The sequence below is a fragment of the Lepisosteus oculatus genome, chromosome 16 (genome assembly GCF_040954835.1).
Source record: "Lepisosteus oculatus isolate fLepOcu1 chromosome 16, fLepOcu1.hap2, whole genome shotgun sequence".
In the NCBI taxonomy this organism is placed as follows: domain Eukaryota; kingdom Metazoa; phylum Chordata; class Actinopteri; order Semionotiformes; family Lepisosteidae; genus Lepisosteus; species Lepisosteus oculatus.
In genome coordinates, this window is record NC_090711.1 from 9194822 (window position 1) to 9211892 (window position 17071).

A 17071-nucleotide genomic window follows, 5' to 3' on the forward strand; every position below is an offset into this window, starting at 1 on the left:
GATTATTATGTCTTTTTTCGTCGTTTTTAGTATTTGCCGTCCTTATTCCCTACTGTATTAAAAAATAGGCTTCAACACAGATCCAAATAATAATAAAAATAATAATAATAAGAGCTCTCCAGAGTAGTTTACAGCCCTTAGGCCCTTTTTATTTAATTATTAATGAATGGCCAGTCTTAAAAGGGATCGATCCATCTTCCTTGTTACATCTCTCCCACAAGCCAGCCTCAGAGGCACTTCATCTAATCACAGCCAATACATCACTGACACGGCGCTCCTGAACGGACTGCAGGCTGGCACTTCTCATTGTTCCTGGGAGCAGGTAGGCAGGGAAGGGGAGTGAGAGGCTGGGAAGGGTTTCGGAAGACAGGCCAACATTTCCAGGCTCTTCCCCCTTCCTTCCCCTGCTGCTCGTCCTTCGTTGTGCCTCGCCTGAGCTGCCGGAGCTGCTCCGCACACTGGCGCTGCTGTCTCGGGCAGGGTGAGGCAGCACGGTGATGTCATTCGGACGAAATGGCTGGGGGGCGTTCAGATGTAAAGGAGAACTGCTCTGCAGTGGCACTATCTCCAGCAGCTCAGACTGAAAACACAGAAGCAGATCTGTGTCTCTAATTTTATAGTGCATTCCGGTGTTTACACTTAGAGGGAAATGGCATAAATTCAAGAACAAATGGTCTGACATCTTCCTCATGACTTTACAAACTAAATAATATTCTTTACACTTTCCTGACAAGGTTTCTGGGCAATCAGGGCTCCTTACACCCTTATTTATGTTGGTCATACAGTATAATCCACATCTCCATTTTAGACACCAACAGAAAGAATAGAAATTCAGATAAAAGGTTACGATATGAAACAACACAGCGCTAACACACGTTTCAGAAGATCGGCTTCACACCGCATGGTTAAAGACCTGTTCAAGCCTGCCACTCAAACCCCAAGGACTTAAGACAGGGATTTTTTTTTTCTTTTGATATTGAGGAACATAACAGAAAATGTGTTAACATGTTGAAATGCGTTAATGTTTTAAATTCTGAGCTTCTACCACAAAATCTTTTTAAGTATCACGGTGATCAAAAACCAATGTATTTTTTTTAGATCTCTATATATCTGAAATAAAAAAATGAATGTGTAAAATAATCAAGGACATACCTGTATACAAAACTCTTTTTTGTTTCAAATTGTTCAAGAAAGATACAATCTATTAAGTCTGAAATGAGAGTTAATATTTTTATGCCCACCTGAATTTTTGACAGTGCCACTCTGTATGTATTGGTGCTCTTCTATTTTTCTAAATAATTCAATACTGCTTATTATTGAAACTGGTGTGAAAAACATTCCTGCTTAGCTATGTTCCTAGGTCTTCTCGTATCACAACCAGAGCAATAATTTCAAATCTCCGATTTCTTCATTGTGCTGTGGGTGACAGTTGTAATGAAAAGGGAAGGTCAGTCTTTCCAGATGTTATATAAATCCACATGTATTTTTCCATGATAAGAACACTTTCCATTTGTACTGTAGTAATTTGTGATCTCAATTGGATGATATGCAACACCAAAACATATATAGACCCTTCACCATGTTTCACTATTGGATGGAAACATACTGTGTGGTATTGTATGCCACTCTTTTGCTAGATCTGTAGTCTTTTGTCACTGATGGACATCTTGAACGTATCTGCCTATAGGACTTCATCCTCATCAAATAAGCAACCATGTTCTGAAGGTTTTACTTTATCTTTAGACTTTGGAAATGTTTTTTTTTCTGAGGCTGACCATGTAATACCACTCATTTATATATTCTACCTACAGTAAAAAGAGCTGTGGTTCCATGTATTTTATTCAATTTGTGTCTTAAAACTCTTCTTTCTATTTCTGAAATGTTTAATATATAAATATGGATCATACTTTCTGTACACTGCTGTGCTAAAGGTTCACACAATATTTGTGTTTTCTTCAACTGTTACCACTTTAAGGGGCAGCACAGCCTATATTGGGGGAGAAGAAACCAAGCTCATCATTTAGCAATGTTTCAATGAAATCGAAGCAATCAGAAGGAAGGTTAAACTATAAACGCGCTGCCAATATGTGGCAAGTCTAATCCATCACATTTAATTATCCAATCAAATTGATTGATCACTGTCAGGTGTTCCCTATCAACATCATCTGTTCTACTCAACATATCCATTAAAATGGTTCTTTTGTATGATAAAATACAGACCTATCATGATTAACAGTGACTACGTAATCAGTTAAAATTGGATTTTTAATGATTTTCCTACAACTCAACGATGATTTTTAGAGTTGTGTTTCTGCATAAAGAAGTAAAAACAATGAATAAAAGGATTTTTACTTTGGTCTTTGTATGTACAGTATGTAACGCAAGAACATGAATACAGTATATAACTTATGTATTACTGTGAGAAAGTGAATGTTTATCGGGAAACATTAGTTGTAGCTGATGAAGGCCCTGCAGTGAATCTTGAGTGAGTTAATACAGTAAACACCCAGTTATGTGCCAGTTTTCATCTGTAGCTATAAAAGACCATGGGTGTTGAGCTGCCGGGCTCTGAAAGAAGCTCGCTTTTGCCATGTTGTCTCTGATAGCACAGAATTAATCACAGCCATGAATACTCACCACACAAGAAGACAAACCAGCTATATTTAGCAAATGATTAATACAGCATAAGATTTGTCACTTTAAATATAGCATGCTAATTTTAAATATCGGGCTGCCTGGCACTAACTGAAAAAGATTTAACCATTTTCATATATGTAGCTGATGGAAGTAAATCAAGATGCTACAGCAAAGAAATGTCACCTGAGAGAACAGGCTTGTACCTCTTTACAGGCAGCAGCTATTAACACCAGCAAACCCAACCTTTTCCTAGTTGAAAATCCATCTAAATTTATGTCTTTAAGATCCAGAAACAGACATTTCTGTCCTGCTATGACTGTGTCCGGTTCAGCATGGTGAGCGGGCATGCAAAATATAAACTACCGTTCCCCTGTTTTTGTTGCTGAGCTTCTAAAGAGGAGAATTGTTCAGCCCTCAGAAAATATCATCTAACAAAGAGGAGCTGTAAAACATGTGGCTGGTACACAAGAGTGCCCATGACTTAACATGCTCTTTCTGAAAATAGAAATAGCTTGCAGTGATGATTCACATCCTGTTACACTGAGTCCGGTTATATAAGTTGAACTTCCAATGGTGGGGCAGGTGCAGGGGATCTCCCAAATGCAGAAGGAGGGGTACGGTGCACCTGCAAGTTCGCTCATTGACTTTATGAATAATCGCATGCAAAGTGTGAGAAAATCATTCACCTTTTCTAACTTTTAATGTACTACTGTGAACATGCAGCTATTCAGCGCTCATCTGATTAGCACAAATTATTGTTAAGCAGGGCCAGGCATTCCCTGTGTGCTCCTGCACAGTCTGTCATGGGTGAAACAATATTTACTTTACCCAGCCAGTTTTGTCGGTATGATAACCACCTTAATAAGGTGGCGTGGATTCCTGTTTTAAATGCATGCTGATGGAAAAGCAACACGCTGCTGGGGAGGGAAGACTGCTGAGTGAAGGGGACCCAGCTCAGGGCCATGGCCAGGAGCAGACACAGCTGGAGCCTCAGGAATGAAGTCAAAGCCATGTGGACAAAAGCAAGGATGTCATGAAAAATCATCCAAATAGCTGCATGTCTACACCAGATTCTCTACAGTACCCCAGGCAATAGCTTTTACTATACAGCACAGTGCCAGCCTGTCCACACAGATTTTGTTCCACAGTTTTGGGTTCGGAACACTGGCTAGTCTAGGTCTAGGTGGCTCAGAGATATTGCACTACCTGCACAAATTACAACCCCCCTCATAACCCCTCTGGGCCACTTCCTTTAGTGTTTCTAAGTCATGAGCCTGTATGCCACCTGACTGTTGCTCTTTTGGTGTAAAAGCTCTGAGCTGAGAATTAACCCAGGTGGGATCCTATATGTAATGGGTTTATTTCTTTAACAAAATACAAATGCAATGGCAGAGTTTCCAGGGGAACCCTAAGGAGGGCTCAAGTACAGCAACTTGTAGTGCAGATGAACTACTGAGCCGTGCTAATATAAAGGCAACACTCATCTCCCGTGCCACATGTCGTCTGCTCATCTGGTTGACATAAAGCCAGGCAGACACAAAAAAACAAAACACAGTCAGCAGGGGTGTGACTTCTGACACGATCTATGAAGTCTTGACACGACTGTTGCCTCCTCTTCAACATTTACTTGTTATGTCTAATGATTCCTCAGCTGCACAGAGCAGAAAAAGAGATAATTGCAGAAAAGGAATATTGGGACGCAAGAAAAATATCTGCTAGTAAAAGTCGCATGTATCCTTACTTCTACTAACTAATCAGGATGGGGCAACAAAACTCTCTGACTTCTGCTAGGTATGATTGCAGAGCATTGGACACCTGTTCCTTAATTCACAAGCGACAGGACAGTTGACACAAAACTCTCAAGGCCTGCAGTTTTACGGCCAGTCTTCTTCAAGTCATAGCTGACTTGGATGTGTAAAGAAAATACCAAGCTCGCCAGCACTGGATGTTGTCATAACACTAGGGAGCATTTTATCTTACTTAATTTTGTTTTCCTTGTGGTAATTCTATCTGTAACCACACACTAATGTATTTAAAAGGTTGGGCATCATTATTTTCCTCACTGAGTTACTTCTGATTTATTACTGCTTCTCCAGATAAGGTCCTGTGCTGGACACAGAGATTAATAAGATTACCTGCTCTGAGATCATTTCTCTCTCAGTTAATGCAGCTCAGTGTTAGCACTGAATAAATGTGTGCTAACATTGTTACTCATCAACAGATACTTGGTGGGATCTAACAGCTAAATCACAGTGTCTGTACAGAACACACAACATCACTGAATGCTGTAAAAGAAAACATCAGTTCAGAATTAGATATTTGCATTTGCTCATAAAAACAAAGTATCACTTACAATATGGTCTACACTAACAGGCTGAAGGAACTGAACCCTACACTGACAGACTGAAGGAACTAAACCCTACACTGACAGGAACTGTATTCCAACTGGATGAATTAAATACTAACTACCAAACAGGAAAGATGGACTTTCTCGCATTTGTAACTTTTCTTATGTTCTAATTACTTTTTTTAGTTTTTAATATTTGACTTTCCTACCATGCTCAGTGTATTATCTACTAATGAGATTTAAACTTACTTTACCAATTTAAACTCAATTTACCATTCTCTGTTGAATTGTGCACAAAAATCAAATGCTGATGATCATTCTGGGGCTTGCAGCTGGGAAGTGTTGTGGTTCATAGCACCAGACCAGGAGCACATGTCTCAGTGATGGAGGACTGATTGATTGGAGATGAGCTGCAGTTAACTGACATGACAGCACTGTCTGTTTACACATGTTCTATAGCACACATTGCACCTACCAAACATTTTAACAAATAGTTTTTGGGATAATCATTTCTTAAACCAAAGTGTACATAAAAACGAACATTGATACTGTACATGCAGAACGATAGTCAATGACAATGGGCAAGGTGGCCTGCCAACTAAAGTAGTCTTTTTCTGGCAATTTATCCCGTTCATCCCATGCCTTTTCATTTCTTTTCCAAGAGACAGCAAGGATGCATTCTGTTTCAGATCACGTCTCTTAAATTTTATAGGACGCTTACTCACGGTAAGCACAATCTTCAAGCAATTTATAACGAGACTTGTTACAGTAGGACAGAAGTGCCTTGAAAGAGCTGCAAGTCATACAGATTACACAAATATGGTGTCAACACATTTCAAACAATAATTTACATGGTTATCACACCATGGAACTGAACAGGGATAGAGCGTTAAAAAGATTAGGCCGAATGGAAGAAAGGTAATTACACTAAATGTAGCTGTATAGCTGAACCAGTTCAATTTTTAATAAAAAAAATAAGGAAATGTATTGGTAATGGGCATGGGATTTATTGGTACATTTCTTTTTTTTTCTAAAATGGCACCAAAGAAACACCTCATAGGTTAAACACAGTCAGTCGTCCGAAGAGATTTTGCATTGATTTGTCAGAAGAAAGCCAGCTAAGGTCATCAGAGCCCATGTGAAACAGCAACCGAAAACGTTACTGTGAGTCAAAGGGGTCAAAGGAACTAAAGAGAAAGGAACTTCCAACTACATTTGACATCTAACTGGATAATTTCATATGAATGAGCTGGGATCTCTCTTCTGAATTTCACTCAATTTCCCCTGAAGAAGAACTGCAGACATAGAGCAGCAGATCAGGAACCTGATCAGGAAATTACTGTAGGTAGAGCTAAGGGAATTATTCATCTGAGCATTTCCAATGGGTCTTGGAGCACTGCAAATTGTGCAAATTAAAGCAATATTACTCCCAAGAGTTTATTTAGAAGTAAGAAATAACATTGCAGTTAAAAAGATTTCCAATCATAAGTGTTCTATTATATTACCTGTTTTGAAAAGCATACGGAGGATATGGTAATAGGGTATCTTATTTTGAAAAAACAGAAATATTGAAATTTTATAGAACCCGCGAATTCTATTCAATCAAATTTGCAATTAACTAATCAGAGGAAAAGTAATCCATACTACAGCCCTTCATTGTTAAGTAACATCGAGTTTGTGTATTTAAAGCCTCCTTTGTAGAAGTATAGAAGTGTTTAAACCAGGTTGCACCAGCAATAGCAAAGGGTTGAAGGGACTGATCAAATTGTGCCTTTCCAGATTCTATTTAAAAAAAAAATGTTGAGGTCTGATACAATCACATATTTATTAAACCATTAAAATCCAATCTGGAAAAGCAATATTAGAATTTCAAACAATAAATGTTATCACAGAAATTCAAAATATGCTTGGGAGATGGAGCAAAATGATTTCTAAAGTACAAGTGGTCTAATCTAAGAGTGAAAGCAGAAGGTATCCACGCTCTTCAAAAATATTAAAGACAAATGTTAGAATGACTAGATACATTCAGATCATATAGTTAATTATATATAAATGAAAAGGAAGACAAAGGCCTTTATGCAAATTGAAATTCCTGAGCTCCCACTTCAGCAGTTGCATGTTTCTGAGAAAAAAAAAGAGTTTTGCAAAAAGATTTAGAAACATTTGTCTGTGACTTTCATTAAATCAAGTTTTGCTTACAGCTTTGGAAGAGGAGACACAGGAACACAAACCAACAGTGACTATGGAGAAGTATTTTATGAGTGGATCACAATACTCCGTCTCTTCAATATTACCTTTTAGGAAATTTTTGCTAATTATGTGGCTGTTTCACAAAAACAGTCAAGTCTAAACTGTTGCAAGGGAACAGAGCTATAGGTAAGGTATTCCCTCATAATCCTAAGGGGAACTAATTGATGGAGAAGAAGCTTTTACAGTCTGTTAATTAAGCTACAGTAAACACATAATGGCAACAAGGCTTTCATTAGGCTTTAGTAAGCTGTAAATGGAATCTGTATACTTAATAATGACTTGGTTATAGATTCCTCAGAATTAGTTATATGCCGTGAAGGTTAGGAAAGACAATTTCATTATCCTCCAGAGTACAAAAACAGTCAGAAAAGTATTTCATTTCATGAAGATTACCCCCACATGTTGTAATATCAGTTCTGTAATTCCACAGGTGTACCAAACATTTGCAGGAGTAAGGAGGGCTTATTCACCTTTGTAGGGTTTCAGGGACACATAGGCTTGTATCCTCCTTCCAGTCACTGGGATATGATTTACATGCTCACAGTGATGCACTGAGATTTATCCAGTACTGTCAGACAAATGCCCAGGCGATTGAATAGATCATTTTGTCTCTTCTGTCATGTGGTTCAAATCAGGGGAAGACTGCACCAGCTCTTCAATTATACACTGTCTTTTGTTTTGTGTTCTGTTTTCCCAGCTGCTTAAATGAATTCTTTCCCATCAGGTCAATTCCGAAAACAATGTATTTCCAGTCTTATGCAATTTGTATCAGAAAAACCCGTAAAACCTGGGGAACAGAGGACAGAAAGGAATCGCTTTCCAAATGACTGACCCTGGGAGAGTGGACAATGCTTCATTGTAGTATATTGTGTGTACCTTCCATCTAGGTAAAAAGCCTTCTGTCTTCCTTTACATCTGTAGTATCTTTATCTTTAGTATTACAGTTGTGCTTTGCCAGGAGTTGCATTTTGTCTGAGCCTGTGGGGGGAGGTGTAGCCAAAAACTCGACCTTCCAATTATTCCATTGCAAGAAACAGATCAATAAAGGGATAATTAATTTATACTCCTCTGAAAGGTCAAAGATCTTTTACTTTGTTTTTTGCTCCATTCCTTGGTTTTCGCTCAGACAATTCAATGGTGTTATGCCACAGAAATTTTAGCCATTTTGTTTTTAGAGACCAGTTAGTCCCAATAGTTCTGTATATTATAATAGAAGTAGTAGCCTTTTAGTTATTCAGATGTACTGTATAAGGAAGAACAAAAGATGCAATTACCGCTGATTTGATTTCAGTTCTCACGTAACTGAAAGAAATGCTCAACAAATACTACGCCTTTAAATACTGGTGCTATTTTAGTGAAATATTGGTAATACCTTTAGCACAATATTTTGACAACATCTTTTTTAAACTAACTTTTGACAAACATTTGAAAATGCAAAATGAAATGCGATACTTTCTCCAAGAAGAAATTATAAAGGAAAAATACACCAACAAACAGAATTTGTGTTATTCACACATCATATATGGTACAGCTGTATATTGAAAACCAGTTATGACCATTTGAATTAATTGAGCATGATGTCATTAATTCAATGACATTGTGTGGAAAGTGTAGACCCAGTGCATTAATTGTAATGTGTGGTAACAATGCTATACACTAAACAGACATGTCAAGCAACCTTAAATTCATAACAAGATCATCTAGTTTTGTTTGAAGTCAACCAATTATTGTCCAGTGATGAACACAATCAAGTATTAGATCTGATTAAAAAACCACAATGTTCAAACGTACTATTGAATGCTGCAGGTGGATGTCACAGAAACACGTCAGAGACAATACAATGCCAATTGGGGCATTGATGATAGAACATGTTCATGAGGTTATGCTTGAAGATGGCTTGCTGTTGGTTCTCTAAAGCATAATATCCACTAAAAGAGCACAACTGGTAACTGATAGCAATCTACCATTGGCACATACAGGAACAACGTACTCCACCCAGCTGAGTATACCCAACCCACTCATGCACATTCATGGTCTACAGGTCTTGTACTGCATCAAAACAATGCCCAAACCCCACACTGTGCAAACTGTTCAGACATTTTTGGAACAGCAATAGATTAAATGCTTTAAAAGATTTGTCATAAGCTGATGTGTTAGCTATGGCAATCTTGTCTACCATGTAAACCCACCACAGTTCCTTTGGATCTGTGCAGGGAGCTGGTTAACACTTGGAATATGGACTTTATTGTAGATTTTATACTTGTGCAACACATCACTTTTCTATCCCATGCAGATTCCTTTTTTTGGGATAGTATATCTGTCCCATCCATTATTTCTACCTCTTTATCCAGTACAGAGGGAGCCAGAGCCAAACCTGGCAAACAACAGGCTCAAGGCTGGATACACCCAGGATGGAATTCCAGTTCATCGCTGGCCACACACAGACACAAACACAAACACACACAAACTCAAGCCAGGGCCAGTTTTAACACAAGCCAATTATCCTACCAGATGTCTTTGGACTCTGAGAAGAAAGACATTTGGACTGGAGCTCCGGGGGGAAACCCACACAAACAGCTGTAGAATATGCAAACTTCACACAGACAGAGCCCCAGGTCTGCAATTGAACCCAGCACTTGCGAGACAGCAAGCCCAACCTCTGCACCACTGTGCCACCAGGTGCAGTGTGCTTTATTGCTGCTTTGTTTATTCATACTCGAGTAAACAGTAACACAATGAGCAGATCCCACAGCACCCTGGCTGACAGGAGCTAGAGTGTTGTGGTGTGCACGTCTTGCACACCACAACAACTCTTGTCACATGCTTGTGCGTTTGTGAGCCTGTAGTGCAAGCAGTGATAGGGTAGAGGTGGCCATGCGCTGGGGTGACGTCTGTTCGGTAACATGTTCCCTGCACTGAGCCCTGTTATATCAGCAGCATTCCTCATTGATGCTCAAATTTGCTGAATTTAGAAGAAGGTGTGTCATAACAGTAAAGCTAAATTAAGCAACAACTGTTAGGTCAAAATTGTATGTTGTGTTTGAAGGAAGGAGAGAAAAAAATAAGGAAATAATTGCCCATTCCAAATAGTAAAAATGTAATTATACTTTACGTCCTCTCCTACCAGAAGGGAAGGATAAAGTAGCTTCTCCTGCACTATGGGGGTGCAGAGATATTCCCATAGCACTGTGGGTCACCATGGAAACCACTAAATATATGAAGAACACTATCATCAGCTTCTCCCTTGATAACTAATTTCTCACCATAATGAAAGGGTTCAGTCACTCATTTGTCCATCTCGACTTAACGGTTATAAAAAAGAAAATGATTATATATTATATTATTATGCTGTCATGTGTGTCCTCTCTGAAGCATTATGCTAGCTGCATAAGACCACACTAAATAAACCTTTTAACAGTAAAGCAAAGCTTGAGACTATAGGCCTGGGTGGTACTCAGTTGACTTGGGCTCTTTTATGCGTTATCATCTTGTTGCCTTGTTGTGACAATACACACTGTTAACTGGAAAAGACTGGGGAACATAGCACTGCAGAAGCAAGAGAGGCTATTTTAAACTGAACAACATGGCATCACTTATCTGACAGTCAGAAGCCACATTTAGACCTTATTTGATTATTACAGAAACCTTGTTCATTTAATGGCTTGTAACCACAGCACTTTAAAAGCCACCTAGCGACTAAATTGAAATAAAACTATACTCTATCCAACCTCTCGATTATTTCTTTCTGTTTGACAACACCTGGAATAAAGACAAGCTGTCAATGTGCCAAATAAACAGTATCCGCGCTGCCCCTGAGACACCACTGATATTGGATCTCCAAATCTACTGACGCTGCAGGTTGCTAGGTAAAAACAGTTATACGCATAAAACAGTTTTTTTTTCCGAAAATGGATTTAAAGCTCCAAGAGGAACATTTTCCGCAATTTTTACATTCGGTGTTGCGTAGAAAAGCAAATTAAAATACAATTAGTTATCGCTTTGAACGTAAAACTCGATATCGATTATAATTGTCTTTATATACGTTACAATAAGAGCGTGAAACTACGGATTTTACAAAATTTCTAAAAAACTTAAACAGGGATTTCACGAATTTAACCTTTAGGGAGCTCATGATATCTTTGCTTTGTTTTCATCTCCTGACAGTAAAACACACACGCATGAAAATTATTGGTGATGTAATCTCTCATTTCATTTCGCACGTCTCAGTTGTCTTATCAATTAAAGTTCGTGCATTTGACAATAAAATAAAGTTAGAATCTCACCATTGCAGTTGCTAGTCTTGGGTAGATCCGCACTGCATATACTGTACACGCAACAGAATTTTGTGCACAATGCGAGAAAGCGCTTAACGTTCATTGTTATTTCCTGTATGAAATGATTACACGTGAGCTCATAATATTACGTAATTGGTATAAACTAGTACATTAAACTTTAAATACGTGAAGTTTCAGATATGTTTGATGCAGTTTGTTCTGTTTTGTAGCAACCAGGTCGTGTAATCTAACAATTTAGCAGCAGTCCTACCCCCATTTGTACTATACGTCTTTACTGCTCTCGCACAGAAACTAAAAACACACCTGCATACACATTCTAAACAGAACATGTTCCCTTGAACTGGTAATACAAAAGACTGACAGACGCACGGATATATCCACTGTGAGAACAGTTGATCATAGAGGTAATATCAAACAAAGGGTGATTTGTTGTAGTAAACCTGGAAGTAGAATCGTCTTTATTTAAGCTATAGATTCCTGAATATTACCCACTTCGATATTTTAACTCGTTTAAGAGGTCACTTCAAAGAGTGAAAAACCTGTTAAATACTTTGATGAGATTCTTTTTCTTCTTTACTTGCAATGCACATTGGTTCAAGATCCAGTCATTATTAATGTGAAGAGGGCGTTCATATGCTTGAAGCTATTATGGCAATCAAATGAATTACACAAAATAAAGTGTGACTTTGTGCACGTTATGGTACCATCATTTGAATTCAATCTTTAAGCCGTACACTGCATAGGTTATGCCATCAAAGCATGTGTTTATCTATACAAGAGTCCACGTGAACAATCTGCACAGAAATGAACCTCATCAAATGTGTTCTACTCCAGATTTGAAAAACGTTTCCCCCATTATCACTGGCTGTTACCAAAACAATGTGCTGACTGAAAGAAAAAAGCTTTGACAGGTTCCTCATGATACATAAATAATCCAATCTCTTTGGTATGATGCATATGCTTTGCTTAACTACTGATACATCTGCAGGCTTTACAAAAACAAGTCGTTTGTACAATCTACAGATCTGACACAACTTCAATCACAGAGATGCAGGAACTTTCTAATTAGCCTAAGATCTTTTGACTTGAATATTTTGGAAATTCGTATCCAGTGTTTCCATTCATCCATTTTCTAACCACTTGTCCAGTCCTGGCTTGTGGGGGGGGGGGGCTGGAGCCTATCTCGGGAAGCAACTGGAATAAGGCAGGACACACCCTGGATGGGACACCACTGCCGGACAGACACACAGACGAAAAAACACAAACGTGCACCCACTCACACATACGTCCAATTATCCCAGAAGATAGTCAATCTACTGGTACGTCTTTGGTCTTGGGAGGAACATACAGGCTCCACACAGACAGCACCCCAGGCCCAGAAACGAAGCCAGAGCCCTGGAGCAGCAGTGCTCCCCACAGCGCCACCCTGCCACCTACCTGCCTTTCAAAAACATTCAAAAGATTCGTCCACGTTCACACTTTTGTTAATCATATTCTAATTAATTGAGCTTCGCTCTATAATTCAGATGATTGAGAGCAAAATTATTGAGATAAGAATGTGTTCCCAACGAGCCCCATCCTTCACAGGGTGATAAATAAATTGGTCATATGTGACTCAAAACTGGTGATCTCATTGTGGCACGTCAAAGCTGCTAAAAAGGCATCGACTCCAAATGTCTAGAGAAAGTTTGGAATTGCTACCTTGCCTGCCCCAGACTAAGACCTATCCGTGATTTGTTATGAAGGAAATTCAAGTGCCCTTTCCCCACACACAGAGGAATGGAAAACAAAGGCATACGAAAGAAAGTTCTCGTTTATTTTATATTGTAGGGCCGCCTCTTCACATACAGTCCTGTCACCTACCCGTTATACTGTGCAGGGATACCGTGGTCTCTCACACTCTCGCACAAACACATACAGGCTAAGAAAAGCTTCTTAAAGATTTGCATGAGAAATGAAAGGGACCTGAAAAATCCCTTTCCTATCACCGGAAAAGTCACAAGGCAGTCATGGTTAGGCCCGCTGGCGATCGCTATTTTCATTTTTTCCTGTCTGATTTTCCAGTGCAGGTACAGTATACCGCACGAATTGCTTTGATAGGGTAACGTTGCAAAACCGTGGGGAGAGGGGAGAAACGGCAGGCCGGTTTTGAGTCATTTTGCTGAGCTTTGCAATTAGCTATTTCTAGGCAATCCCGTGTTGTGATTGAACGGACCCTCGTGAAAATGTATTCCACTCTCCTGAAAGCTCCGTCGGTTATGCATGTTAGAAAAGCCTTTCAATCAGCACGCTACATGGAGCATATTAATGCAGATAAGAACCGCTTTGTAGAGTATCTTTACAGCTAGGGCGCCTTACTACAGGGTAGTCAATTAAGCAACACCTTCAACGCCAGAAGTCATTAAAATATTGCAAAAAAAGAAATTATTCCGTTTTTTTAATAACATATAAAATTAATTTAATTTAAAGAAACACGGCTTGTGCATGGTCAAGACGATTCAAGCCCTCACTCAATTCACTCTGCAGTTGATCAACGGGAAGAATAAACCATAAAGGGCATTAATTTGCCAGTGCGGTCGCCCGCGTTAGTCCCCAGCCCAGCATAATCGGTGGGGATAGAGCACGACTGGTACGGAGGAACGTTATTTCCCCCGAAAATAAGCCAACACAAAGTCAAAGAGGAAACCGCGTTAGATTTCAGCCGAGAAACGACATCTACCACCCCCTCAACGGAGCTATTCTCTCCGTCAGAAACGCATGCCAGCGAGCTCCGCTTACCTGTGCCGTGCGCGTGATCGATGCTGGATTCGGCGAGGATGTTCGGGTCACTTTGAGATCTTCCCCGCTGCAGCAGACAACTGTCTATTCCATCGGACGTAGCCATGGAGATAGCAGAAGAATAGAGAATAAAATATTGAAAACCCTCACAGAGGAAGCCAAGGTCACCACCAAGCAGCGCTAGCACGGATTTAATTTGGTGTGACAATAGCAGCTTCGAGCATCTATGAAGCCACGGGTGAAGAGAGATCCTTGGAGTGTGTGTGTGTGTGATGAAAAAAGGGGGGTAATGGCTGTATGAATGACTGCGAGTATGTACACTGGTTCCTTTGTATATTTTTTTTCCTTGTGCAAAAAAAAAAAACGTATAATACTATCTATATGTGCGTGCCCCCCATATGAACTGTTAGATCACGCCTAAATCCGTTTCTGGAACTCCAGGTGTGTTCCATTATGACGTTGCAAAGGAGGGGACAAAAAAAGAACCCACCACCACCGAGATCCGAAAATAGAGTCTCTGATATGTGAGGATCCTTAATTCCAGTATAGCGTCTAATTCTAAAATTGGTTCAGTGTGCTGCCGATCATACAGCATCTGCCCGAAGATTCTACCATCATCCTCTGCGCTGAGCCAACAGAGAGAGGCGGGGGGCGGGGTCGAGCGGCGGAAAGAGGAGGCTTGGAAAATGAAGACATTTGGCAGGGGGAAGGGGATGGCGGTACCAAGCAGAGCGTGGAGCGGGAGACAGATCGATCGACTGAAGGATTCAAAGGGCATAAAAAAGAAGCACATAAAATAAGTACATTTAACGGGGGCGGGGGAGGTGCAGAGTTACTGTCGAGCGGAGAAATATTGGGTAAGGGCGCGGGGGGGGGTGGTTCATGAGGAAGTCTCCTTCCCCCGTCCGTGTACAACGCAAACTGACGAGATCGGCAGAAAAACTGAATGCCCCCTCAGCATTTCTTCTAATGGCCACGTGTCCAATTCATAATAATTAAAAAATGAAGACGTCGGTACAATAAAATCTATATGAGCTGTGCTGAATCTCCGTAGGAGAAATAAAAGTCAGATACCTAACACGACGAAATTCAGAGATATCAGCTGTGTGGTAAGGTGTTAGTGAAGCACGATAACCCGAGAATACCACAGAGAGTGGGAAAGATGTCTGTTAACTAGCTAAATAAATGGACATCCCTCCCAATGACTAGTAGTCTGTGAGCCTCTATGATGTGATGTGATAAGTAGTCTACATGCTGTAACAGAAACATGCAGTTCTAAAAGGTTCTGAGAACACTGACTGTGTTCAATCACAGGACCCGGCGGTCCACTGAGTGCAGCCAGAACCTCATCAGTCTATGGGATCACTCAGGGTGCTGGAGCAGAGTCCCAGGCTGGAGATCGTCTGTCCAAGTGGTTCGGACTCCGCAGCAGTAGTGATTTGCTGTTTTCACTGATGAAGTAAAAAAAGGCTCTGTTCCATTGATCATGTTGGATGTATTTCCCATGCCCTAGTTTTAACGTGCTTGCTTCTAGCTCTAGAAATTCCTTGATCCTCTCATTTTCAGTCACCATCAAAAATGGTCTCAGCCCTCCTCAGTTTAAATTCTGGGGAGACTGGGGCTCTTTCTAATGATTCTCATAGTTTAGGGTTACCCAGTCCACTATGCTATAGCTGTTCATTATCTGTGTGTCTAGTGTACAAACTACACTCTTATTTTTTACTGGGTAAATAAGATTAGATTTTTTTTTGTTTCAATATCAATATCAATATCAATGCATCTTTAAGGTGTTTTTGACCTCTTTGAAGTCTGTTTCTCATAGTCCAGTGTTCCAGCCAGAACTGTGGAATGTGATTAAAAGACAGATCTTGTACATGCATCTCCTATGACATTTAAACCATTCTCCAGTGGCAAAACACACTTCATTGAAAAGCTTCCTATTAAATATTGTACTAGCAGGTCAGTGAAATTGATTTTCTGGCTAAACTCCTAAGAGCTTCATCTCGTAATGTGATCTTTTATTGCATTTGTTAGACTGTACTTTCTACGGACAGCAGGGAATATTTTAACACAGCCACAAAATAAAGCCGCCCTTTTTTTCTGAAAGGAGTTCCAGGGATATTGAAGTACACGCTCAAACAGGACATAGATAATCCATGCTGAATCAGTGACCCTACTGCACCCTTCAGACTGTGTGGGCAGCCACACACAGAGCTCTGTAGTGAAACAATAATAAAGGAATGTGGATGAAAACTATTCACACACACACACTGGGTCACACTGATTTGAAAGCAGCAGTTTAGAAAAACTTTAAAAATTTAAGACTGGTAACAAATGTTTGTTGAATATAGATCATTAGACAAACAGCACTGAAATTGACATGGAAATTAAAGATAGAAAACAAATGCTGTCCATCCATGTTTGTTGCCTCAATTGCTCTTTAGGACTTTTGATAACATAATTCTTCATGTAGCACAATGAGTTAATCTGTTAATTAGTGCCTCTTGTAAATAGTAGAAATAAGGATGTTTAGGGCCAGATTAACTATTGCACATCACTGAGAGTCTGCCTTAATATTAGTTATCCAAATTTCTGTGAAAATGAAACAAAAAGTCCATGACAGGATTCTGCACATCCATTCATTTTCTAACCACTTTTTCAACTACAGGGTGGCAGGGGAGCTGGAGCCTATCCCAGCCAGGAACAGGCACAAGGCAGGGTACACCCTGGACTGGACAGACAGAACTCAGACGTGCACACACTC

The 17071-nt window shown here is 39.8% G+C and overlaps 1 protein-coding gene and 1 long non-coding RNA gene across 4 annotated transcripts in view; both read right to left on the reverse strand.

Moving 5' to 3' along the window:
• phactr3a (phosphatase and actin regulator 3a) overlaps positions 1–14928 on the reverse strand; it is a 54475-nt gene extending 39547 nt beyond the window's left edge. For 2 of the 3 annotated variants that reach the window (XM_015364888.2, XM_069179345.1), the window contains exon 1: positions 14308–14791. In XM_015364888.2, the coding sequence (XP_015220374.1) occupies positions 14308–14413 (106 nt within the window). In that variant the 5' untranslated portion in view covers positions 14414–14791. The other variant, XM_006639548.3, reaches the window with a different exon arrangement.
• On the reverse strand, positions 124–11572 carry LOC138223291 (uncharacterized). Its single transcript, XR_011181707.1, has 2 exons — positions 11518–11572; positions 124–580 (listed from the first exon to the last, which is right to left on the reverse strand). It is a non-coding gene; the product is annotated as an uncharacterized lncRNA (long non-coding RNA).
• Positions 14929–17071: the final 2143 nt, after the last annotated feature.